The sequence below is a fragment of the Zonotrichia leucophrys genome, chromosome 2, assembly GCF_028769735.1.
Source record: "Zonotrichia leucophrys gambelii isolate GWCS_2022_RI chromosome 2, RI_Zleu_2.0, whole genome shotgun sequence".
NCBI lineage: Eukaryota > Metazoa > Chordata > Aves > Passeriformes > Passerellidae > Zonotrichia > Zonotrichia leucophrys.
Window position 1 is genome coordinate 24,509,125 of NC_088171.1, and position 25,412 is coordinate 24,534,536.

The 25,412-nt window shown below is 38.7% G+C and overlaps 1 protein-coding gene across 5 annotated transcripts in view; it reads right to left on the reverse strand.

Annotated features, from left to right (window-relative positions):
• Window positions 1-25,412, reverse strand: part of CDK6 (cyclin dependent kinase 6) — a 137,365-nt gene that overhangs the window by 64,160 nt on the left and 47,793 nt on the right. For all 5 annotated transcript variants that reach the window (XM_064704300.1, XM_064704301.1, XM_064704302.1 and 2 more), the window contains exon 4: window positions 16,191-16,358. In XM_064704300.1, coding sequence (XP_064560370.1) covers window positions 16,191-16,358 — 168 coding nt within the window. The remainder of the gene's footprint in view (window positions 1-16,190; window positions 16,359-25,412) is intronic.

Consider the following 25,412-nt stretch of genomic DNA (forward strand, 5'->3'; position numbering starts at 1 on the left):
TCTTTCAATGTTATTTCCCATTCCTGAGCCATTGTAAGATTTTTCATTCTCTTCTGCATTAAAAAATGGATCACTAGCCAGGCTTTAAGAGTTTTAATATGTTAACTTGTCACTGTCATGTCAAAAAGAAAAAGGGGGTTGTGTCCTGTGAAGTACCAATGAGAATTCTGTGGCCAAAACCATGGACTGGATAAGCACTTATACCAACACCATGTCCCGAAGTCCTTGTTGTTCTTTGTATACTCCACTCCTACAAAGCAGCTTGAATATTTGTTCACAGAATGTGTTTGTACTTTTCAAACAGAATATGAAGACCTGGAATGAGATCCTGGCCACAGTGAAGTTCAAAGGATGTTTTCCATCAACTGCATGGAAGCTAGGATTTCATAGCATGGAGATTCAGGATTATTGTACTGGTTTACCATGTCAGTTTCCCATCAGCAAAATGTGAAGCTAAAACCAAACTGGCATAATTTTCTTCTTCATTTGCATCAAAGGGTCCTTGGTAGTCAAATAATATATCTGCAAATACCAAGCTTTGTGTTTAAGACTTAGTTCATAACATAAATACAGATTTCCTACAAACTCAAAGTTTCTACATTTTTGGAGACTGATAGTAATACAAATGGCCTTGATTTCTGTTGAAATTTATTTACTTAGTCCGTAAATGACTTGAATTCATCTGGCTTCATTGTATGATATTTTTCAATGTAAAGTGCTTTTAATGTCCTCTGAAATCACAGCTCAAACCATGTTTAAACCTCAAAGTCAACTTCCAAAAAATCAGGGAAGTCCATATTGGAAATACAGGGGGGATTTTCCCCACTCTGTTCAATAAATGTAATTTTTTCTCTATAAAATCCAGCTGCAATTTTCATACACTGATTTTTTTTTTTCATGGATTGGTGAAAACTAGTTTTCCAAAACTAAGTTATGTAGTGACTTTGGTCCATTTAACAAGGTCAGACTGTTTATTCTTGACCAAATTCTTTCCCACTGTAAAAAGGTACTTTTAAATGCCACATTCCAAAACAGTGCCAGTAAGTCAATGAAGCATATTTTCCCACAAGAACTGATACCATGCACAGGCCCCTCCTTATTTAATTATTCTAGTGATTAAATTACATAAGGTGCACGATATCTTCAGTGTCCCAAATAATTTAAATCTATCAATCTACAATGCCAGCTGTGCTTTTATTAACTTAAATCGTTTTACTCATTCCAAAGCAATACTGTCTGAGCACCATCAGACAGTAAAAGAAACTAAAAGAATTGTAAGTAAAAATTCTAAATATTAAAAAAATTAACCAAATGCAAAATTAACTGTTGATTTAAAGACAGGCCTTCTTATTTGCCTTATAAATTGGCTTAACTCATTGAAGCCTTGCTGATTTATATGTGACTTACTGCAACAACCATAAGAAAATATAAACCAGTAAAGTATTTTCAACTTTTAAGCGATGTTTGCAAGCTAGTTTTCACTTAATGGATCAAGAATATAAATATGTAAACAAAATTAAGGAGAACACCATTACATTAAAAAGATATATATCTGCCTCTGATGCCTTCTGTTTAGACGCTACAGTGAGCAGAGATGTGTTTTTTCTTAATGTATCATGGCACCCAGATCAACCCAGCATACTAAACTTCACAGCAAGAATTTCAAATTTTCCAGTCATCTTCTTTTGCATTTTAAGAATTAACTGATTGTTTCTGACCTTACAGTATGAAGCAAACTTTGAAGAATTGTGTGGAAAGGATGTACATACAAATAAAACAGGGTTAAAAGGCATCAGCTACATCTTTTTTTCTGAGATGTACTGTCAATGGAAATATAGCACCAATGGTGGAACACATTCTTTGAAGTGATTAGTAATGCACTTACAAGGTAGCCAAAACTCCTCTGCCTCAGATGGACATAAGAAGTAGATATTATTCTTATAGTATATTAGAAGAAATGAACTCAAATATTCACACTGAAGGGGTTAAAACATAATACCGGAAAGTGTGCTCAATTATAATTTGATTCCAACAGAGCACCTTAAATATTCACACCCCTCTCCCCCGACTAATAAAAAAAAAAAATTTAAAATCTCTCCTATATGACTTTTCACAATGTATACATATACAAAACTTCCCCTGTTTTTCAAAGACACAACATCCTCAGGCTGTATTAATTTACAGTATCTTTTGCCTGAAAATTTAATCAAAATAGGCAACTTAGTCATTTTTACAGTATAGATGAGGAGGGATAAGAAGATGTAAAATGATGATGGAAGTCATGCATGTTTTATTTAATAAAAACGGTGTAGAAAGTCCTGTTTTCCTGAAAAAATCAAACAGGAGGATATAGTTTTCCTCTAGGACTTATTTCAAGTACTCCACCCAAAAGCTCTCAGCTTTCTCAGCATTTTGCTGTATATTTTCCTGTTGATGTCTGTGACTTCAGTGTCTGCATTTGTGCACTGCTTCCCATTGCTCCTTCCACCAATATTTCCTCAAAAAGAGGAAAGCTCATCATCTGATTCCTGTAAGGCAAATTGTGGTCCATGCAGTGTAAATAACGTAAATGTAAATTATTAGCTCGTACCTATACAAAATGAATGTTGAGGCACACTATAGGTTCAATGACTTCTATATGCTATCAGAATGAGTATTAGATGATGATTCCAATCCCTTTTGTGCTGGTGTACAAAGGTACACAGCTAAACGTTTGCTTTGTATGAAAACCTTCAAAACTGCAGATTCTTGACATAGGTTTTCTCTTATGTTTGTGTGCCGCTTGCCTGGGATCCTGTAACTAGTGAAGAATGAAGTCATTACAATGTCTGCTACTGACAGGCCTCCTGGTTCCTTGCTTTGCGTACCTTCAGCTGTCTCAAAAACTTGTCTGCCACTGCCATTGAGCATGATGGGTTTCCCCACTCTGAGCTCCAAGCACATCAGCAGCTGTGTGCTGCCCTGCGGCTCGCAGCGAAACAGTCGCAGGTTGGATCTGGCTTTTGGGAGGCTGCTTAGTGGCTGTACAACCACAGTGTACATGTTCTGCACTTGTTTTCCATCTTCTCTGCGCCCTCCACTAAATGAAACTCTTCCTCTAGGTCAAAAAGGGATTTCCCAGTCCAAAAATGTGGAACAGTTTAAGAAGCATAGCTGAATTTTTCTTTCACTGATACCTGCAATTATCACCTGATGTTTCTCCACACTTCTTGTAGTCTGTATCTCATCTTTAACAGACTGCTATCATCTGCTAACATCACTGGGCTATCCAAAGATGATTTTAAATTCCACATGCCAGAAAACTTTTCATCTCATGTATCATAATGCTCTTGTCCGGAAGCTTCTCATAGAGCAGAGGTTCATTCCAGCTGTCCCAGTGGATAAGCTATACACATCCATCCTTCTGTAAACTACTTGAAAAGAGAATATAAAAATCTTTTGAGGATGTATTTTTTTTTGCCAATGTATTTTTCATGGTTCCACTTAATGTTGCACTTGCAATCAGAACTTCACCAAGGTGCTTAATCTGTCCTGTCCTAAAATGACAGGGAAGATACTGTAGAGATTCACATAACACTAATTAAATGTCTGGATTTTTCTGAGTGGTGTAAAGATAGGAATATCATCCAAACTTGCAGCATTTCTGAGTCAATACTTCCATGGAACTGTAAGCTCTAGGATTTGTAACCAGTATGAACAGAAATAGCTCAGAAAGAGTTTTGAAAAGTAACAGGTGAAGGGAGAAGAACTCATAAGAACTATTTCTAAAACTGAAAATTAAAAACTCTGACTCTTGCTAACTCATACAGTTCTTCAGCTCAAATAATTTTGCAATGTTGAAATGCATAAATAAATGTTCTCTAATGTCCAGTACAGGTGAGTGGCTGTGGAGCTGACAGTTCAGTAGAGCTGCAAGTTTCTTGTCTTCAGTGGAAACTCCCCCAGTCACAGACTGTGTGTGCAAAGTCAAAGATCTCTTTTGGAAGCATTTCATCGTCCACTAAGCATTCTTCCCCTTGTTCCACAGAAAACAACATATGCTTTTTCAGATCCTTTGTGCTAGGAATAATGCTGTTAAAAATGTTTCTTCCAAACCCAAGTCATTTACCCTAAGTATAGCAGAAGAATCTGTGCAGTACAGGAGAAAAAAATACTGTGGACTGTCTTTTCCACTACCTACTCAACTGTTTCTGTCCCAGCCAAAGAACTCCTGCTCTGAATTGCCTCCTAGTTTTTTTGATAGTGAGCTTTTTTTCCCCATGCTTTGGACTTGCTTGACACTACATACTTAGAACAGTTAAGGTGAAAAGGAAGTAGTACAGCATTAAGGGTACTATTTACTCACTGCAATAAACAATTCTTGTAAGATAAGGGGATTAATTTTGGATGATAACAGCCATAAAAAATATGGTGCAGTCATTTCTGAATCACAGCTAAGGGTAAAACCCAAGAACTACCTGAAAGCACATCTCTTTCTCTACATATTTCTTCAAAACTTATTTCTTCTTTCCTGCCAGTGAACAATGAAATAGCTGTTGACATGGCAGGTTTCCATGGTTACAATCTTGCATTTAGGGCCCACACGGTACAACCTATATCACTGTTAAATCAAAAAATATCTCCTGCTTCCTAAGCACAGAGTCCCTACTCTTGTTATTCCTCGTTTAACTCCACAACATGACCTCAGAACTCAATCAGCATGAACCTGCAGGTTGTTTTCCCTCCTTTTTTTGCATCAGTTTTCTCCTGTTTCTGTGCTTAGTAGATTAATTGCTCATGTTTCTTAATGCTGGTTTGTTTTGGCTTTTTATCATCTGTTCTTTGTCACTCAGGCCCAGTAAATGATGAAAACTCTGAGCCTGCTTCAAATCACTCTTAACTTTAAAAGCAAAAATGTACTGAGTCTTCAAATAGTATGCAGTCATTCCATTTTTTAATTATTTTTTCTTCTTTACTGGAAAGCTACTACCAAGATGCCGATGTCATTACGATAGTTGCCCTGGAGAGCAGAACAGCTTGCTGACTGCAAACGAATTATCCACAGATCAGCTCTTCCATGCTGATCACAAGTTTAATGCGTATTTTCATAGACTGCATCTGTAGAACAAGTTTTCCTTGCATTTATTACAGAAAGAGCAAAATCCAATGCAATGGTTAATTTATCTGGTCCTTTAGCTGTTCTGATTCACACTTGAATTCTACAGACTTCTGCAGTAGACAACTTTGTGCATTTTAGAACCCTCGTTTTATCTTCAAATCTCCTTGTTTATTCAAATCTCCTTTAACAAATCTCACAATTTTTTAGCACATCTCATTCAGTAACTAATCTATGACAGTTTTGCATATTTCATAGAAGCAGTTATGCATTTTATTAGACCAGTTTCAACTACTACCACTCCTCTGACAGACCTAAACAAAAACTCAAACCCTTGCTTGTACCTCCGAGGTCTGGCATCCAGTCAGGTGTAATTTACTGAACTATATTGGGAGTTCTTGATATACAGTAAGATGTCCTGGCTGGTTTTGTACTTTTGAAAAGCATTCTGCAGTCATCTTTATGACACTTCTATTTCACTGAATTATTTCTTATTCTTGGCACTTATATGACTTTTTCCTTTTTTATAAACACTAGTATTTTTACTACTTACAAGGAAATGTAGTTTATCTGATCAGAATCTCTTTTTCCATTGTCTTTTAAACATATAACTGTTCCGGAGTTTCAGAGAAGCAGATTCTAACTGTATCATCTTCTGATTCCTTTCAATAAGAAAACATTCCATCTCCATGGCAAATCTTACAAATCCCCAGAGTCCTTTTGGCTTCTCTGCTTTAGCTTGACTACAAAGCCCCATCACTGTCAGCCTCTGTGGTATCTGTGTGTCATAAGAATCCAAGTGTCCTTGGGTGTTTCTCTCTTCCTCCTCTCTGAAGCTTTCAGTACCCAATCCTGCTTGAACTGATGGCTGTCCTTGACATTTTATATCATGGCCTTATAGTGGATCTGAGCAGCTGAGGCCAAGTATAAATGCTCAAGTGCTGACAGAGCCGGGCTGCTTAGAAAAGTTATCAGAAGTCTCCTTTCTGTTCCTTTTCCTCACCACACATATAGTGTACAATGCTGAAATGAGCTTCCCTGGGATCTTCACTAGGCATTTCTATTATCTGAGCTGGGAAAATGTGAGTCTACAGGATGCACAAAAAGTAACAAAATTATAAACAATCTTCTGATGGGTTCACTTTTAGGTGCAGGTGTTTACTTCCACAGTAGTCTATGCTCCTGCTTACTTGTGTGTGCTGATTTTTCTGCTCAAGTCCTTTCTGAAGGTTGTTTTTTTTAATGACTTCCAAGTTTATGCAAGCTTTTCTGGCATCCCTGGTTTCATGGAAGGTCTGACCAGGTTGGTTGTCATTTATTGATGTGACTTGCCAAGATCATTCCATTTCCAGGTGGGGAACATTGTAACCGGACTTCCCATTCCATCTGGAATTTTTTCAACTTGCTGTCCCAACAGGGATTCAATTCTTGCTTTCAGATCATCTTTCATCCCTACCTGTGAAACTTTCAGGTTGTATTTTTGCTTCTTTAGTGAAGGGTCTCTCTTTTACACCTCATTTTAAGTTTTTGTTCTTTCATAGCCCATATTTAAATTGTAAGCCTCCTCTGGTTTTGAAGACTATCTCCATTATTTGCTCTGTCTCATCTTAATTGAGTTTCATGAGTTCTTTCTTTGGAAAATGAATTTGGCTCTGACATTTACGCCAATCCCTCTGGCCTGCTGATGGCTTTTTCCATGATGAGTGGAGCTCATGAGGTACATTTCTGAAAAAGCTGGCTATATAACGCACATCAAATCTTGAAGGGGCAAATACAGAGATTTGGAACTGGAACAGACTACCACAGTTATTAAATTTTGCCAACTTGCATCACAGAAAATTTGCCATGCTCCCTCTCAAAGTTATTTATATTTCTTCCCTGCAGTGGTCCTACTGTAGGATGTTTCAGAATATCCCTATTTGATTTCTAACTTCCTGACAAAGGTTATTTATTTGAAGTTATATAAGTTACTTTAAACTAACTAGTTCTCATGCCATCACTGTTTTTTTTAACGTGCTTTCACTATCTGGGTCCTTGATGACATTTTTAGGCATCAATTACATTTACTGTTATGATTCATTCTGTTAAAGTAATTCAGATTCTCCTTGTCTGACAGTGTCCCTTGATTGCTACACATAAATCTGTCCTTCCCCATGACTAATCCTGTCCAAAAACATCTCTCAGCCACAGAGAAACTGAGCAGCTTACAGTATTCTAGATGAGGTCTGATCAACTAATTTGCATTGTGGCATCAGTATTTTATTATTTCTTATAAATTATCCTACATGTAACAGTCTACATTTTCATATGCTCTTTTCCTGCATCTAAATGATAACTCATAGTCCATATATGACCTCTGCAGCTTGCTACCAAGCCATTTGTAAGATCCCAAAGCTGAGGAATTAATCTTGTAGCTCAGTAAATCTTTTAGTGTAACCCATCTTCCTCTGGATTTATCCACTGAAATGCTGAAAATGGGAAATCTAGAGAAATCTAGTTGAATTCTTTGGCGACCTGTAATTTACTGAAATCTGGAAAATCTAAGGCTAATACACTTCCACTATTTATCAAATTACTTATCTCACCACATTTTGCAAGGATGAATGTATTACAGCTATAGATAACTGACCTCTTTAAGGCAAATACAAGGCACTGGTCATCTGCTACCATTTAGCCTACAATAACAAGGAATATAATGGAGTTAAATTAAGAATGGGACATTGAAGGCTGGACATCAAGGAAAAAGTGATCTGAAAGTGATTATATAGAGGCTTTTGAAAAGGCTCCCATGGGAAGTGATGAAAACCCTATTTCTGGGCACATTAAAGTTATGGGCAAAACATTACAAATGCAACAGAGAACAATCTTACTTGCTTCACTGGACTAGATGATTTCTCAGCTCTTCTTCTGAGCTCAAGAATTCCACACTAGCAATGCTGAACAAGTACTAAATATTGTTAGGCTAAGAGGAATTTCCTGGGCTGTACCTGTACAAGGGAATTCTCAATTAGAAAAGCCTCCCAGAGCAGGACTTTGGCCAGCCTGAAGAGAACATTTACAGTTATTTCCCTGCCACTGCAAAAAAGTGCCAACAACTCATTTTTATTACACATTAAGCCCTAAGAGCATTTCTGTCAGCACTGTACGGACACCTGCCTTCACTCTGGAGCAGCAGGAGCTCCAAAGACAGTTTGCTGCTTGGTCTGCTCCTCTCGCTTTGGATGTCTCACATTCAAGTACCAAACAGGCCCATGCCTGCTTATTCTGTGTGCTCTGATAAGAACATAACCTCAGGCTGTATTTTAGTGTTTCAGGATGGTTTGAAATTATGTGGGAACAGTTTTGTAAATACACAGGGAGAGACCTTGTCAAACAATCAAATTGTTTTTACAATCCAGCCCACTCAATTATCTCTGGGAGTAGATGTAAAAACAGAGCCACTTAAATCAACGGAAAAATAGTACAAAGAAGATGTAAATCACTGGGTGGGGGAAATGCACCACATATTTTTACATCTGAAAACAGGAGACAGAAGTATGGTCACACAAAAGCAGGATGCTCTTTTATAACATAGAGAAAATAGGCAGTAGTGATTTTCTCCCTTCCTTTCTCTCTTTTACAACCTCTGCCCTGATTTTTTTAGCAGACTGAGCATGGCCTGTTCCTTATAAAGTCAGTTCTACATCCTAAAGTCTGTTCACTAGGTATTTCTTTGAAATGTCTAATGCAGTACTGTACCATTACTAACATCTACTGTATCTTATTAAGCGAAAGGAAGGGAAGGGAAGGGAAGGGAGGAAGGGAAGGAAGGAAGGGAAGAGGGAAGGGAAGGAAGGGAAGGGAAGGGAGGGAAGGAGGGAAGGGAAGGGAAGGGAAGGAGGAGGAGGGAAGGGAAGGAGAGGGAAAGAGGAGAGGAGAGGAGAGGAGAGGAGAGGAGAGGAGAGGAGAGGAAGGAGGGAGAGGAGAGGAGAGGAGAGGAGAGGAGAGGAGGAGAGGAGAGGAGAGGAGAGGAGAGGAGAGGAGAGGAGAGGAGGAGAGGGAGGAGAGGAGAGGAGAGGAGAGGAGAGGAGAGGAGAGGAGAGGAGAGGAGAGGAGAGGAGAGGAGAAGGAGAGGAGAGGAGAGAGAGGAGAGGAGAGGAGAGGAGAGGAGAGGGAGAGGAGAGGAGAGGAGAGGAGAGGAGAGGAGAGGAGAGGAGAGGAGAGGAGAGGAGAGGAGAGGAGAGGAGAGGAGAGGAGAGGAGAGGAGAGGAGAGGAGAGGAGAGGAGAGGAGAGGAGAGGAGAGGAGAGAGAGAGGAGAGAGAGGAGAGGAGAAGAGGAAGAGAAGAGAAGAGAAGAAGAGAAGAGAAGAGAAGAGAAGAGAAGAGAGAAGAGAAGAGAAGAGAAGAGAAGAGAAGAGAGAGAAGAGAAGAGAAGAGAAGAGAAGAGAAGAGAAGAGAAGAGAAGAGAAGAGAAGAGAAGAGAAGAGAAGAGAAGAGAAGAGAAGAGAAGAGAAGAGGAGAATGCTATTTTATCTTAACATCAACATGTGAAGGCCTATTTCCACAGAGTACATTTTTCTTGCACCAGTGGAACTGTGTTGTTGCAAAATGACACCAAATTTCACCCTGAGGTGAAAAGGCAATGCTTCAGAAAAGCAGAATTAAGAGGAACCTAAGTAATACCAGGTGTCAGATTTAAAACAAAACAAAAAGCTTTTCTCACAGTGCCGAAGTAAACAGCATCTCAAAGTAGAAATGGTTCAAAAAGTAAGCAGATTAGTTTATGAAAGATGGGTACTTCAGTAATTTTTTTAGACAATGATCTAGATACAAGCTGTAGAATTGGAAATTGTTACATTTCTGATTGTTGAGAGCTTAATCTTCTCTCCCTCCTGAGCATCCTCTCTTAAACATTACCCTTTGATAGAGCACATAGTCAACCTTTGGTCCAGCCCAGCAGAAACCTCCCTCCTTTGTTCTGATATTTTCTGATATAAACTGTGCTCAAAATTGCCCTTATTTTCCTTTTTTTTTTTTTTAACCAGGATGAGGTAAATTTATTCTGCAGGCTGGCACTGGTGCAGCTGCAGGGTTGCAAAACATGCAAAACTCAGCTCAGTGTGGACAACCTCTGTCCTCACATATCACATATTCTAATCTCTGCAGCTCTGGAAAGGGGTTTTCTGGAAAAGGGCACAGAAAATATTCTCATGTGAAGCCAATTTGCTTGTTTACTGTGAAATAATTTACTTTCTTTGAAAGATTAAAAGATAGGTTTTTTGTGGTTCATGATAAACCTGGGTCTGAATCAGAGCAGAGGGCTGCATTCCCTGCATTCCTGACAGGTCTCAGGGGTGAGTCCTGGCATCAGCTGCAGAGGAACAGCACAGGGCGCCGAACGCAGGTCTTGGCACCGTGGGGGTAAAAAACACTTCAAACACTGATACAGATGCCCTTAGAAGTTTTGTTACAGTCAGATACAATAATAGCCTTAAATGAACCAGCTGGCTGGTTCATCTAACACCTTCAGAGCAGGGTAAATCAGCATGAACTGCGAGGTTTTGAAAAACATTTCCCCCTCGGAGTTACTTCAGTTATTCGAGGCCTCAGCTGAACACTTCAGACGTGATTCCATAACTGACCCCACCAATCTCAGATGGTGGTGCCCAGGGAGTGCACGTCCCCATCCTTCTGCTCCCCCTCCCTGGGTCTCAGTGCTTTCAGTCTTGTGCCCATGATTTGCATCTACTAAGCCACCTGGAAATTAGTAACTACTTTATACAGGGTTCATTTTCAGTCAGACTGCAAGGGAGCAACCAGTAATGCCAAAGAAAGGGAACTGGTGGAAGTGTGCAGTCAAAAGCAGGGCCCCCCTTTCAGCAGCAGTAGAAATGTTACATCTACTTACACCATGAAACAGCACCTGTAGATTATTTCTGGAACATGTCACTAGAAGTTATAAACCCTCTGACTCTGTGAGATCAGCTAGCACAACTCTTCCAGACAAGCCTTAAAAATTTAAAGGTTATTTTGATAAGCAACAAAAATTAAATTAGTTTTGAAAATTATCTTTTATGATTATAATGTAAATAAGTAAGAAATTTCTAATTTCCTAACTTTGTTAATGTGTATTTCCATACTGCCCTTTGATTAATATTGTGACATTGAACGATCTGTTTTGTCATCATTATTTTCATATAAATCTGGGTTTTTTTAGTGAAAATCTCATCTGAGTCAAGGCATCATAAATATATCTTAAAATGTGTTTGATTATCTGCAGACCTTACAGTCAACATGCTGATAATGATTTTTGTTCTTAAGATGACTCCAGAGATAAATGACTCATTTTATGTGATGGAAATAACCTTCCTAGAGGGTGTTGGGAGGATGCAATAAAGATCCCACAAGATGTTAAAATATCTGAAAAATTCACTAATTTTTTCACAAAGCCAGACATAGACTTTTCATGCAGAACTGTGTATTAGTAGGGAAGAGAGATTTTCCTTAAATAAGACAACAATTTTGATCTTACTGCACTTCTAAATAGCCACAAACTCCCAGCAGCAGCACTGAAAAGCCTAAACCCACTTATTTTGATCCACTGGATGCCTGTCTGTGTCTCATTTTCCTTTTCAGGGACTAGACAAATGCACCATAACCAAAGAACTGGAGATGAGGGCCCAGACCTCAGGTGACATGCTTCCCCACGACAGTGAAGGGAAGGGCACATCAAAACAGTGCAACTTCCACCAGTCAGAGGGGAAAGAGTTATGACCTTCTTGAACCATGCACGAGATAAAATCAAGTCTCACTGTACTGATTTGTATTGATTTCATTAAGACACTCTTTACACTTAGTTTAACCAGTGGCAGGTGGTTGCTTAATTTCCATAGGTCTCCTCTGATGTCTGATGGTAACTGGGAGCTTTAAATAGATTGCTGAATCAGGTCCATTTAGGGATCCTCAATGGATCTCAGGTTAAAGCTGCACTGCAAAAGACTTGGAAGAGGTGGCCATTAAAAAGAGGAAAAAGATGACAAAAAACGAGGCAAAGAAAAAAAAAATTGTCTGTGCTCTCATCAATCATACTGCCTCAGACAACCATTTACATTTAGATTATTTACTAATGGAGAGCATTTACTGGAAAACTACAATGCAACAGTGGGAAGGAAACAGAGAAGTACTCATTTCTTTTTGGAAGAGAGTTTTTCTGTCATTTTTCGGGTTTGTTGCTGTAACTAACTTACATATTTGTTTTTAGAGAGTAAGCCCCATTAGTGAAAATTATTTTATGCTCCCTTGCTACTATACCAACAAAACGAAATCCAAGTTCTTGCATGATGTGACATGTAAACCATTTGCGCTGAAGTGACTGCCAGAAATGGATGGAAAGTTTTTATCCTGAAGAAATACTCAAATAAAATACTAGCATAATCTAAAATTATTTACTGAAAATAACTGCAGAATATTTTGTGTCCTCTCTTTTCAGAAAATGTATTTAGTTGGGTCTAGTACTCAACAACTCACAGCATCAGCAGAAAAAGTGATCTATTCTTCCATCTGTGTTAGGTAAATCTGAAAACAAGTGGTGTTTTTTCAAAAAAGGAAGACATAAACCAATTTTATTGGCATTTCATGGGGGAAAAAATCCCTTCAGTGTGCTGACATCTAAGGTAAAGCATACATGTTTTCAAAGAAAGTATTATAAGTGTGTTACAAACACTAACATTTTTCAGTTTCACTCAAGATCCTGATACAGGCCACGTTTTATGAGCTGGATAGCCCCAGCTCCACCTAGATGCTCTGATCACAACTGCATGCACTTATCTCACTTAACATTCCTGTATGCCATGATTCAGGTTCATTTCCTTTCTTCAATGCAGTCAAAACTCATCAGAAATAGATAAATGGATTATTCCTTTTTGATAACACAACTTCAGATTTTCCAGACACCCAATTGCTCCTTTGCTCAGAGGAAATTAGAACTGAGCACCCATTTTTCTGCACCAGGAAAAATGTGACAGTTCATTAGCTTTTGCTATCCAACTCTAAAATTACAGTCACATCAATCTACCTCCTCTGTCCTATGGAGCTTCTCTGTTATCACAAGGCTATTCAAAATTTCCCCAAGGGCCAAGACCAACACTTGGAAAAGAGTCTAACTTTGCACGAAACCAAAAGCACGCCCTGCCCTCCACCAGCTCAGACACCCCCGCCCAGCCTCATTCTTCCCAGCGCTGTTATTTCAGCCTCGTATCAGCTCTCAGGCTGAACACAGCTGGGAGCAGTGATCTCCACCCTGCCCCCCCAGCCCGGGTAACCTTAGTTTCAATCTTTTATTCATTCATTCATTCATTCACTGACAGAAATATCAAGAGGTTTCTTTAAATGACAGCAATATGCCTGCACTACCGGTCTGCCAGAAGGATTCTTCAGCATTGTGTAAATAACCAGCTGTTAGAGAGAGACTGCTCTGAAGTTACCACTTGCTGCACCCACAGCACTTGGGCTGGATCAGTTTTTACTGGGCTACTTTCATGGCAAGCTCTTTTTGTCCCATCTGAAGAGTTTCTTTGTGAGCAATGAATGAGGATGCATCTTGGGAATGGTCTGATAGTTCAAAAGATGATTCTTGTAGTTTATCTTGCAGCAAGCTTCTCCTCTGAAGGAAACGCTGCAGAGCCCTTGTATTGATCACAGTGATAGTCTTTTATCACCGGGCTGTCTGCACTATCACTATCCAAAGCAATCTTTGCAAGCTTTGACTTTTATTAATTGATATACGTATATTCTGTCTTTTATAATGCAATAAATTTTTTCTGCAAATGCTTCAAAACAAGCTGGTCTTGCTGAAGCCCATGAAAGTTTACTCCCTGTCTGATGAATATCTGCAATTTAGACTATTTTTGTGATAGTAAAGTCAAGAATGTCTTTATGTTTAAAAAACAGAAGTTTAGGGGGTTGGACCTGCTTTGTTTAGCTGTGTTTCTTCTACTAGGTTTCAATGGTAAAAACAGAGGTAAAAACAAAGCAGCATTTGCACACCTAAGCAGCTAGGCAAAGGTGGAAGTTAAAATCAGAAAAGGAAAATTGACAGCGAAAACACATTTAATACAAGTTTCTAACCTGCAATCACTTTGTAGGAGCAATGAAGACTGACATTTAAAACCATACCACATTTATCACATCTAAGCAACACACTCCTATAGTTTGCTATGTACTCAGACACAAGTTTATTTTGAAGATGTTGAAAACTGTTTTAAAATACTTATTAACTTTTAACTAACTTTGGAACTAATAATTTTTTAACTTAAGAATACCAATGTCATAGCTGGTTTTGCCTTTTTTTAACTTACATCTATGCACATATACTTGATTTATCACTGATCACAGAATAATTCAACTATTTTAATACTCTTTAGCTTAGCTGCAATGACACTTGGATGCTTATCTGAACATAGCACAAACTTTAATGTGGATAATCCCTTAGGCCGAACATCTCTTGTTCACAGTAGCACCAAGAGTACCAGCTCATGGGTATTAACACATGACTTCTAGCAGGCAAGTATTAAATATTTGAGCAAATGCACATACTTTACAAAGCAATCCTGGCAGCATTCTCTTTTGCTGTGGTAGATTTCTGGGTGTTTTAAACTTCCTTCCTAAGAAGGTTACATGGTCATGGAAAAACTCCTGCTCAGTTCTGTAGGTGTTTTTTCCCCATTTCATGCAGAACTTTTCAAAAATGTCCTTCTGCAAACCTTGAGGCATTCTGCAATTTTAGCTTAAATGATTTTATGCATCAACAGAAACACTCACTGAAGCTGCTACTGACTGGTAGCTGGAAAACAAAATAAGAGCAATTCAGGAAAAACCTTTCGGTTCTTTTCTTCTGCTTTGAGTTACACTACCAATCTTCCCAGCCAGATTCTTTTGCCTTTGGACTGGACTACATCCTACAGGCAATGAAAAAAATTAGCCCTAAAACACAGGTTTACATCTGTTTTATGTGACAAGGATTTTTCCCTATGTTCTGCAAGATGATGTAATTTTCTGCTGCTTCCTGTCTTCGTTCACTCTGAAGCCAGATGGCCACAGTTACATCACATGGCAATGGAAAGACCCTTGCACAAACTAACCATGAGAACGAATTCTTATCAACATGAGCCAGGTAATTTTTACAGTGTGGTGTAAAATGCAAAGTGGATCCTTTCAGTTTCTCTTTTCAGCAGTTCTGCCTTTTCTGTCTTTATTATGAAAGTTACTGTCACGGCAGTTGGGATACTCAGAATAGAAAAAGAAAACAAAAAAATCACGAGCAGGCAACAAACCCTAGAGATACCCAACATGCACACAGCATGGCAGCTCCTCAATATGCTCCAGAGATGCTGTGCCAAGCTACAGCAGCTGATTCTGGGGGCAGGGCCAGCAAGCGTGGAAATGGGGTCAAAAAGCAAGGAGCTGGCAGGGTTTCTCCAGCATTAATGGAGGAGAGAGCTAAATCTAAAAGTGAGCTCATGTCTGAGCCAAGGACAACCAAGAGAGCTGGTGGGAGAGGGGCAACAGCGGCAGGAGACCTGGTGACACTTGGGGTCCTCTTTAACAGCTGGCTTGGGAAACAACTGTGATTTTGGCTCCCAGGTCCACTTGAGCTTCCTCCAGCACAACCCTATTTGGAATAGTTCAGTAACATATGGAAGGAAGCACTGAATGCATATTCACAGAGGTGGAAAATCAGATGGTGTGGCATTTTCACAAGTATCTGTGGGTTTTTTTCAGGCAAAATAGCTGGGACTCAGCAAGAGCTTTATCTCAAAATGGATACTTCAGAAACTTTAACCATACCTGTCTGACTTAATTTACACAGGAAGACAGTATCACTACAGAAGCTTAACAGATGGGAGTTTCAGAAAACTAACACATACTTATCCCTCTGTAATCAGTCACGATGGAATTAGAGCCAGTAGTCAGTAACCGATTACCTGATTGCAAGGTAATCACCACCAGTTCAATCCTGGCTGGAAAACAATTGTTTTCAGAGACACAAGTAACTTCAGTTGCAGACATGGTTCACACTGCTATGCCAACAGAAAAATAAAAGCCTTCAGAAACTCACCACTGAGGTAAGAGCCATCTGAAAACTGTAGATTCGTGCGAGGCCAAAGTCAGCTAGCTTTATCTGCCCGTTGCTGGTTACAAGGATATTCTGGGGTTTCAGATCCCGATGCACCACACGATGAGAATGCAGAAAATCCAGTCCCCGAAACAGCTGAAGCATCATATCCTATATATAAAGAAGAAATCAATATGCAGTTATCAAGACAAGATGGCAGGCAAACAAGTAAATCCTCTGTCGTAATCTGAAAAAATAATTTAATAAACATTGACTTAAATACGTGCACAGGACATAAAACCAATTATTAATATAAAATGGACAGGATGTTGCTAGAATGAACGGAATGGAACCAATGTCTTTATCAACTTAATGTATGGTTTCTAGTTGAATTATCAGAGGTTGATTAACAGTAGTATAAAGATTAATCAATATACTTTAAAAAAATAGCTAAAGTATATTTCTAAATCCCTGGACAACTTCAAAAGAATGCTGTCCAACTAAGAAAAATACATAGCAGTTTTTGCTCTTAACTTTAAACCACATGCCACTTTGTATTCTCACCAGCTTATGTTCTGCCCATCCATGGTGAAGTGCGTTTTTATAATTCGTTTTAACAGGCACAATGACCTGTTTCAAACAGAAAAACTGCTTAAATGGTAAATTTAATTTTATTTAATATTATAGGGGGGAAAAGTTCACTTGGCAAAACTTGTTATATAGAATTTACTGAATAGGACAGAAATTACCTTTAGATGAAAATTTAGCACTAAAACAGTGTAATAATCATAATTCTGATTCTTCTTTCTGTTTTGTTATAGTTCAAATACAATCTTCCATGACATTTCCACAGCTGAAGAAAATATTTTATCTTACTCATGTTTTGACAATCTTAGTAATGTGAAAAAAATGAACCAGCAGACTCAAAACCAAATACTAGAAATCCCCTGCATTCCAAATTAGAAGGATACTGTCAACTTGAAAATTATATTTGCAGAACAGGCAGTTACAAGAAGATGCTGCAATAAGAAAGAAAACAAATGGAGAAAGAAGTATATTTTCTGCATGCAATTGGCTTGAGCTCATGAAACTGCAGTTCTGTGTATGCTGGTGACATATGCCTTTTCCATAAACCATGCAGCAGGGTGTCCTCCAATCCTGTTGTTAGCAACCAAAATCATCTTGGAGAAGGGCACGGAATGAAAAAGAAAAGGGGGGAAGGATAACTTGAGGTTGGTTGCTTTTGTTCTTCTCAGTGGACTTGGGGATGTTGCAAGTAAACATTCAAAGCACACTACTGAAAGGAATTATATCTGAACATGGGTATAAAAATAGCTGAAAACATTCGGCCTGATAATATTGGTTAAGTTGGATGCATTTTTAAGGTAGGCTTAAGAGATATTGCTAAGTAATTTAATACAAAATGATTCCTTTCTTGTAATGTTTCCTGATTATTTATATAGAAAGTATTACATAATACACAGATATTAAGTTTGGAAGCTCTCACCTGACCTCTGATAAAACAAGGCCATTTCTGTATACAGCCAGCTCATAATGCAATCAGCTTTTATTTAAAGACCCCAATTATGGAGATTTTACCATGAAATTATGGATGCTTTGACAGTACTAAATTATTATCACCTCTGAAGGAAGGAGGTGAACTCCATTTCCTGCTAGCTGATGCCTTTTATTTCCTTTGCTTCCCCAGAAAAAAACTGGGAACTGATAATTTTGGCAACTGGTATAATACGGTTTGGACTTTAAAATAAATACACAAACTGTATTTATACAGTTTTTTTTGCAGTTCAGAAATTTGTAAGAACTTGGGCTACAGCTCTGCAGGCTTCAGTCATCAGCAGAATTAATGTATGCAATATCTGGTCACTCTGTGCCATTTTCTTACCAAATCCCAAAAGTCTTTGGATCAGTCTTGCAGACACGAAGAACATGCCAACAACATTTAGGCATATGGTTATTTTAAATATGAACTTGGTAGTTTCACTGAATTTAGGAAAATTTTTTTCTTTTTTATTCCATGTTGACATAGTATCAAATAAGAAAATTATTTAAAGAACTGAAGTATTAGTCAGTAGACCTTGGCAAGTCCCTTTCTGGTGACATTTATGTATCCCATTCATTTGTAAACTCATTCAGGCAGTTACCAAACATATCAAGAATATTTTTTCCAACAACTGATGCTGGTTTTGTTTCAACTCTCTTCCTCAAGCTCAGCATAACAAAATTCTGCTCTGCTCATTTCAAGATTCAATCAATGTCTTCAGGTTCTAAATTCAGAGTTTTCTACCACCCACAGGTAAAAAAAAGAAAATACTTGAAAATGGGGACTGGTATATCTTTCTCTCTACCCACAGGACTCAAAAAATGACTATCATTTACAGAAGTCCTCTTCACACACAAAAAATAAAACATGCTGCAGAAAAGTGAACCGGGAAAGTGTAAATTTAAAAGGTGTTAGAAAGAAGAAGAGCAACTGGAGGGAAAAAAGTGCCATATCTCCTCTTCCAGGAAATTCAGGGTTAGTCCATATAAACTGTTTTCCAGTATTCAGGCTGGACTGTTGATTACACTCATTAATTTCTATGATCAGCATTAACAGATTTCAGTTCAAAATTATCTGGAAGAACAACTCAAAGTTTTGTGTGTGTAAAAAAGGGCACTTGGATGTAGAAAGACTGCTATTTGTGATTCCCTGTTTTTAAATGCTCAGCAAGTTAGAGCAGAAGCCAAAATCACAACATAGGCTTATTATTATGAACTTTAAATAAAGAATATCAAATGCAGCAGCTTAAAATTTTGTGATGCACGCAAACCCAGTCAAAAACCATCAGGCCTTGCTTTTGGAAAATGATTTCATTCACTTGGTCAGCCACTTGCAAGAAACATAAGGCAAGGTCTGGGATCTGCTTTCTTTGACACTGTAACTAATATCAGAAGATACTAACCTTTCCTAGCAAATTGGATAAAGGCTGTAAACACGCACAAGCCAGATCACTACCTAATTAAATCAGGTTAATTTCACTCATCTAACGGAAATGCATCCATTTTTATTAGTGACGAATACCCAGTATTACCTCAATTACCAAGTTCTAGAAATAACTGCAGGAGAGTCTTCATGTGCCTCAAGGATTAGTTTTTTCCATGTCTGTTTTTCCCTGAGAAATTTTCTGTGGTAGATAGGCATACCACACTTCGGAATTACAGGGACAATCACATTTCAAAAGCTAATAGAAAAATGATCAATTCTATGCAACAAACAAAAACCTTTGGAACAAGCTCTAATGAGTCATGATCAAACCTCTATTGATATTTATCAGTGCTTTTGGATATTGTGTGTTTGCAAACAAAGACACAGAATGTGCCTGTTGTTTCAGATTAGAGATTTCTGCCATCACAAAACCTATGATAGTTAGCTGTTGCTCAGGTTGAAGATACATGCACATATTATCCCACTGCAATTACTTTCAGACAATCACAGGTTTACTTTTTTTTTCTTTTTCAGGTTACATTTTCAATGCCATCTATAGGCAAATTTAAAATATTCACCTGTAACTCAACTGAAAACTGAAAATTGCAAACTATTTTGGGATGCAATGAACAAGTACAACTTCTTTAGAGGAAAATATGTAGTTTTAATTTTTTAAAAGTATCATAATGAAAATAGGAGTCAAATTTGTTATGGAAATACTTCATCTCTGCTTGTTCCACCATATAAGGTATTGATGATGATTGCTCAGTCTGACATTTACTGAATTTATCAACTCCGAATGCCAGGACCAAATTCTGATGAAATTTTCAAGCTACACCATATTATGTCATGAATCTCAATAATACTCAGAAAAATATCCTGCATACTCTTTCTGTGTCATCAGTGATGATGGGGCTGGGCTTGGGCTAGGCTGAGCAGCTGCTTCTGCTGCCTCTGCCAAAGGCAGTACTCATGGCTCACGTTTCCTGACTCAGGCAGCAGGAACAGAAAGCCCTGATTTCCTCTACATTTTCGTCTCCACCTTGTCCTAGCCCCTCTCTTGACTCTATGCTTCACTGACCCCTTTTAAACCTCTTCAGCATCTGATCCATAAATCCCTTCCAAGCTGTTGGCTTTCAAATACCACTCTGATCCTTTAAGAGTCACCCACCATCTTGACTCCCAGGAAAAATACCTGTCCATTATCTGCAGCAACTCTCCACTTGTTTAAGACCTGCCAAGATTCTCTGGAGGACTCTGCCTGGCTAACTCAAAAGAGGATGGCATGGCTGTCAACCAAAACATTCAAGTATCGACTCAAAGACAAAAGAAACCATGGAGCTGGTCTCAGCGTCAGAGCCTAGGACCAGCAGCCAGGACTGCAGGGGCTCAGCCAGGGGACACCAGGGGACACCAGGGGCTGTGCCCTGCCAGACACGCTCAGCTCCAGCCGGCTCCCATGGACCCAGCCAGGACTGTGGTGCCTCCAAGAAGATAGGTTCAAGGGCAGAAAAGGCTGCAGGGCAAGAGGAGAAGAGAACAAAGGGAGTGAGAAACTGCACAGGAAACACCAAGGTGAGAGAGGAGGAAGAGAAGTGAAAGGAGAAAGAGAAAGCAGCCCAGGGTGGAGCAGTTATCCACATGGCAGACACTCCTGAGGGAACTGCAGCCTGTGGAGATGACCTAGGGCACAGCAGGCACAAAGCATGAGGAGGAAGGAGCAGGACACAGGAGCTGCTGCTGTGCTGCTTGGGCTGGGAAGATTCAGAAGTGACATACAGCCTGGAAAAAGGCATGAGGAGGTATTCCTTGAATACCTGTTCTTTTTTTGCCCACTGCTTGAACTAGCAAGTATCTATCTTGACTGGCATTAGACTAAGTTCATTTTCCTCAGGATAAATCTATTTTGCCCATGATGGTACTTGGTAAGCAATCCTTCTCTCTTATCCCAGCCTATGAGTTTTCGTGCTCCTTGCTCCTCTCTACTTTCTATAGCTGAGGTGGAAGAAGTCAGTGAGTGCCTGGATGGGAGTCTGACTGCTGGAGTAGACTAACCCCCCAACCATGGTGAAGTATGAATGCTAGGTTTTGTCTTGGTAAAGGGGAACAAAGTGAGATGCAACCTGAAGGAAAACACCAAGAGTAATATATCTTCAGAGAATACATGCACCCTGAGGTAACATACACTTATGACTGTGTGCTTGCTCTGTGAAGCTCATGCTTTTCCTCTACTGGCTACAATGTGAAGAAAGAAAAACCTTTAAGAAGGTTGTCCATCATTAGAGTGATAGGAGTTCCTAATACCAAAGAGAGTAATTCAGTGGAAGCCACAAATATACTCAGTTGTGTCATCAAATAAAAATAACAGAGTACAGAGCCTTGCAAACTACAATAGACCCTAAATTTGTACTAACACACAGGTTTTATACATTTTTGGGGTTTTTTTTAACTTGCCTATTTTCCTCTTTCTGCTCTATTTCTATGCTAGTATTTTGTAAAGCACAACAATCCTCTGGCACCTCCTAACGCTTCTCCTACTCTTCTGTGGAGTATCTCATGCACCTTCACAAGTTGCATCCTTCACCCAAAGTTTCTGTCTATCTGCAACTCGTTTTTCTTTTTGCTGAGCAGAATGGAATGTCCCTATTTTACATGGCAGGTGTTGGAATACTCATCCTGAACATTTCCTGTAGGAGTGTTTGCGCAAAAGGCAACCACAAGTGTAAACAAAGGGGATGAGTTTTAGACAGCAATGTGTGATGAATCAGTCAAGGTAGTTTCATTAAAAGGCTCACTGCCTCTCACTAGAATAGGACCTTCTCAGAGCAGAAGGGGAGAAGACAAGGCTTCTCTCATATCCTACTCAGTTATACAGAATCCCCAATCACGGAACTGCTTCCAATTTAAAGGGAGATTTTACACACGCCGGAATGAAAGTTAAAAGAGCTGTCCCATTCTCTGAAGCCTATTTCTGAAGCAGAATAATTACAGCCCTTCTATGGTGATACTTTGTAACAAACAGTCAACATTAATTAATGCCAAAAAAACAATGGCATTCCTGAGGAATTACACAGTACAGATACATGAATAGCAAAGGACATGATTAATGTTGTTACACTGAATCCCAAAGGCATTAGCAATAATGCAGTGATTCCCTGTTAAATGCAGTGATTCTCTTTTTTAATTTTTGTCCTCACACTGGGCTGGGAACCCATCACATCAACCTATCTAGAATGCCATGACTGTGATGGTGGGGGCAGATGCAATTTGCCACTGTCTGTGGAGCTGCAGGAGACTCTTCTCCATGCAGCTGGCTCAGTGCAGTGGCTGGGGTTCAGTGAGAGGCAGACAGATCCCTGCCCTCATGCCCCGCTCCTTTTCTCAGAAAGCCATTCTGATCAGTTCCCTGCAGGGCATTCAGAAAGGGGATGAGGAGGCTGTCTTTTCCTTCTCCTAGCCACATCAGAGCTTCTCAGGACTCAGCCATGAGCCAACCAAACATGTATGGGATACAGAGCTCTTCATCTTCCTTACACTGGGTAACTACTTATCTCAGAGTAATCCTATTGCTTCCATAAAACTATTCACAGGGTAAGGGTCATTCCTCAGAAGAGAAGACTGCTGTGATACTCCTGTCAATTAACTAGGAAGTACCAAGAGAATGTGAACTTCACAGCATGTTCAATTTAAATATGTTTATTGTTTTGATAAGAGAACAATAAATCCAAATGATCTATTCACTTAGCCCTGTTAATCAATCTTACTATACAAGATAACATATTCATTTTCAGTTCATAGAGTAAAATACTGTGCAGAGAAAGATACTCTCAATTTATTTAGTGTATTATTAATGTCTGATAAGCACATGCAAGGAATTGGTCTAATAATTGGTTGTGTTTTCTATGCTGATACCCTAAAGGTAAATAATTTGTTGAAAAATAATCAAGTTACATATATTTTAAAACATGAAGTAAAATACTTGTGTAATTATCTTTGAATTGTAAAACTATTTTAATCATATAAAAGGTACTTTAATCCACTTGAGAGTAGATTAAAAGATATGTTAAAATATATTCCGATTATCAGCCCCTAATCTATTTTAAACTGCTTTTGTAAGAAAGCAAGCACAGCTTATAAATGGATTTTGGATTATCCAGTTGTTAGCATGAAGAACCCTACAGACATGCACACTCACAAAAGTATGCATGTATGTATACACACATTATCATGTTCTGAATAATCCCATTGAAGACAATGCTATCTATAGTAGTCCACTGCAATAAACACTGAAATGAATATAGCTGTGTTGTTTGGTTTTGTGTTTTGTTGGTTTTCCATGTTTGGTTTTTTTAATGGCTAGAATTATTTGTGCAGCAATTCAAAAGATAAAACACCTGAAGGAGTGGAGTCTATAGAAGACTGCTTTTGTTGCTATTGGAAGCAGCAACGTAATCAAGATTAGAAAGTCCTAAATAAATTACTTTGAAATACAATAATTGATCAGGTAGTTCAGAGCCAGCCTAGTAAAAATGGCAAATGTCACTATAATGCATAGACCTGCCTGTATATTATGATCATTATCTGTCAGTCCCAATCAAAAGTACTGCAACTGTGCACAAGATTCAGGAAAAATGCAAAATTTTAACTGAATTACAAAGGTCCACAGTAGTACTTGAAAAGCTTTGAGGCTCACTGACGCTATTGCATTGCTGTAAGCTTATGACTGAATTCCATGAATGTATATCATAGCTTTCAGTATACTGTTTTCCCTTGTGGTGCACCTATACATAGACTGAACTCAACCCACAGCCACCACAGCAGGCTTAACAAGTTCCTAGTCCCTTTGTTTAAACTTGCCAACTGCTCCTCTTGAGGCAGAAAAGAACTGCCACAGGAGAAACTGACCCAACATATTTTGGAGTGCTCCAAACACTCCTCAAACACCAGAGCTCAGCAGCAGCAGCAGCAAAGGCAACATAAGTAGGACTGGACTATAACAATTGATGCACCTGACTGTGTTGAAGGAACTGCTCTGAGTAACGTTCTGTTTACTCTCCTTAATTCAAGCACCTGGATTCATATTTTATGGTTGGTAAAAGTTTCAATCTAAGCAGATGTCTGTTTTACCAGAACCCTAATGCTGATAAGATTCCCATGCTGATCTCAGTAGCTGTGATTCAAAGACCAAATTCAGTAAATAACATGTCTACCTAACATCTCTGGGGGATGTATGTACATACACATGCTTGCGCACACACATGGATGCATTTTATTTAAGTTGATGTAAGTCCTTCCACATCAATTTCCAACTTTATAGTTCAACACCTGTCAAGTCAGTTTGGAATCTAGATCCTTCAAGTTATACTTCTTCATCAGCTATTTCTCATATTTGATGAGAAGGACATGCATGACTGAAAAGAAACCTACATAATTATTGTTCTACTTATGTTCAGTCATTCAGGGTACCAAAAATTCCTGTCAAAGTGGAATTACCAGACATGCAAATGAAATATACATTTCCCATGTGGCTACTGGTATTTGTCAGATAAAATACATGAGAATTGAACAGAGGGGAAGTTTGTTTTAACATTCTGAAAGAAATTGGCACTGTTAGCAAGACTTGTCCCGTATGGGAAAATTTCACAGCAGGTAAATGTAACTTTGTGATTAACAGTCTTTTCAGTGCTCAAACCCTTCAACTCTTTGTGCCCTGCAGGAAAAACACAAGGCACAGCTTTTAACAGATTTTATGGATCTGAGTCTAGATAAGCAAAACCTTCATGTTTCTTTCTTGTATCTCTGGATGATGATATCACAGTTTCAGACATCCCCAAATACCTTCTGGGAAACTTCCTTTCTTTTATGACAAGCTTTTTAAAACTGTACTGGAAACAGCAGTTTCTCACAGAGCTCTCCCTGGTTTGACAAGTTGTTACTACTCTGTTCTTTTATTTCTCATACAATCTGAAAAAGAGATGAGAACTAAAATGTATCATGAAATCCTCCAAATTCTTTACTGCCCCACCTAGTTGGTAAAGTTCCATATAAATCACTTGAAACAGCACCTGTGATTTGTATGCATCGGCTGTGAAGATCTACTAGCACATCTAGGGAATGACACCAGCACAAATTTGGTATATAAGCATCACAGCAGGTCACACTGCAGTTTGAATTCTGGAGCACACTTTCCATATAATTACAGCTACCTTAATTATGTTTCTCAACAGGGTAAGTCACAT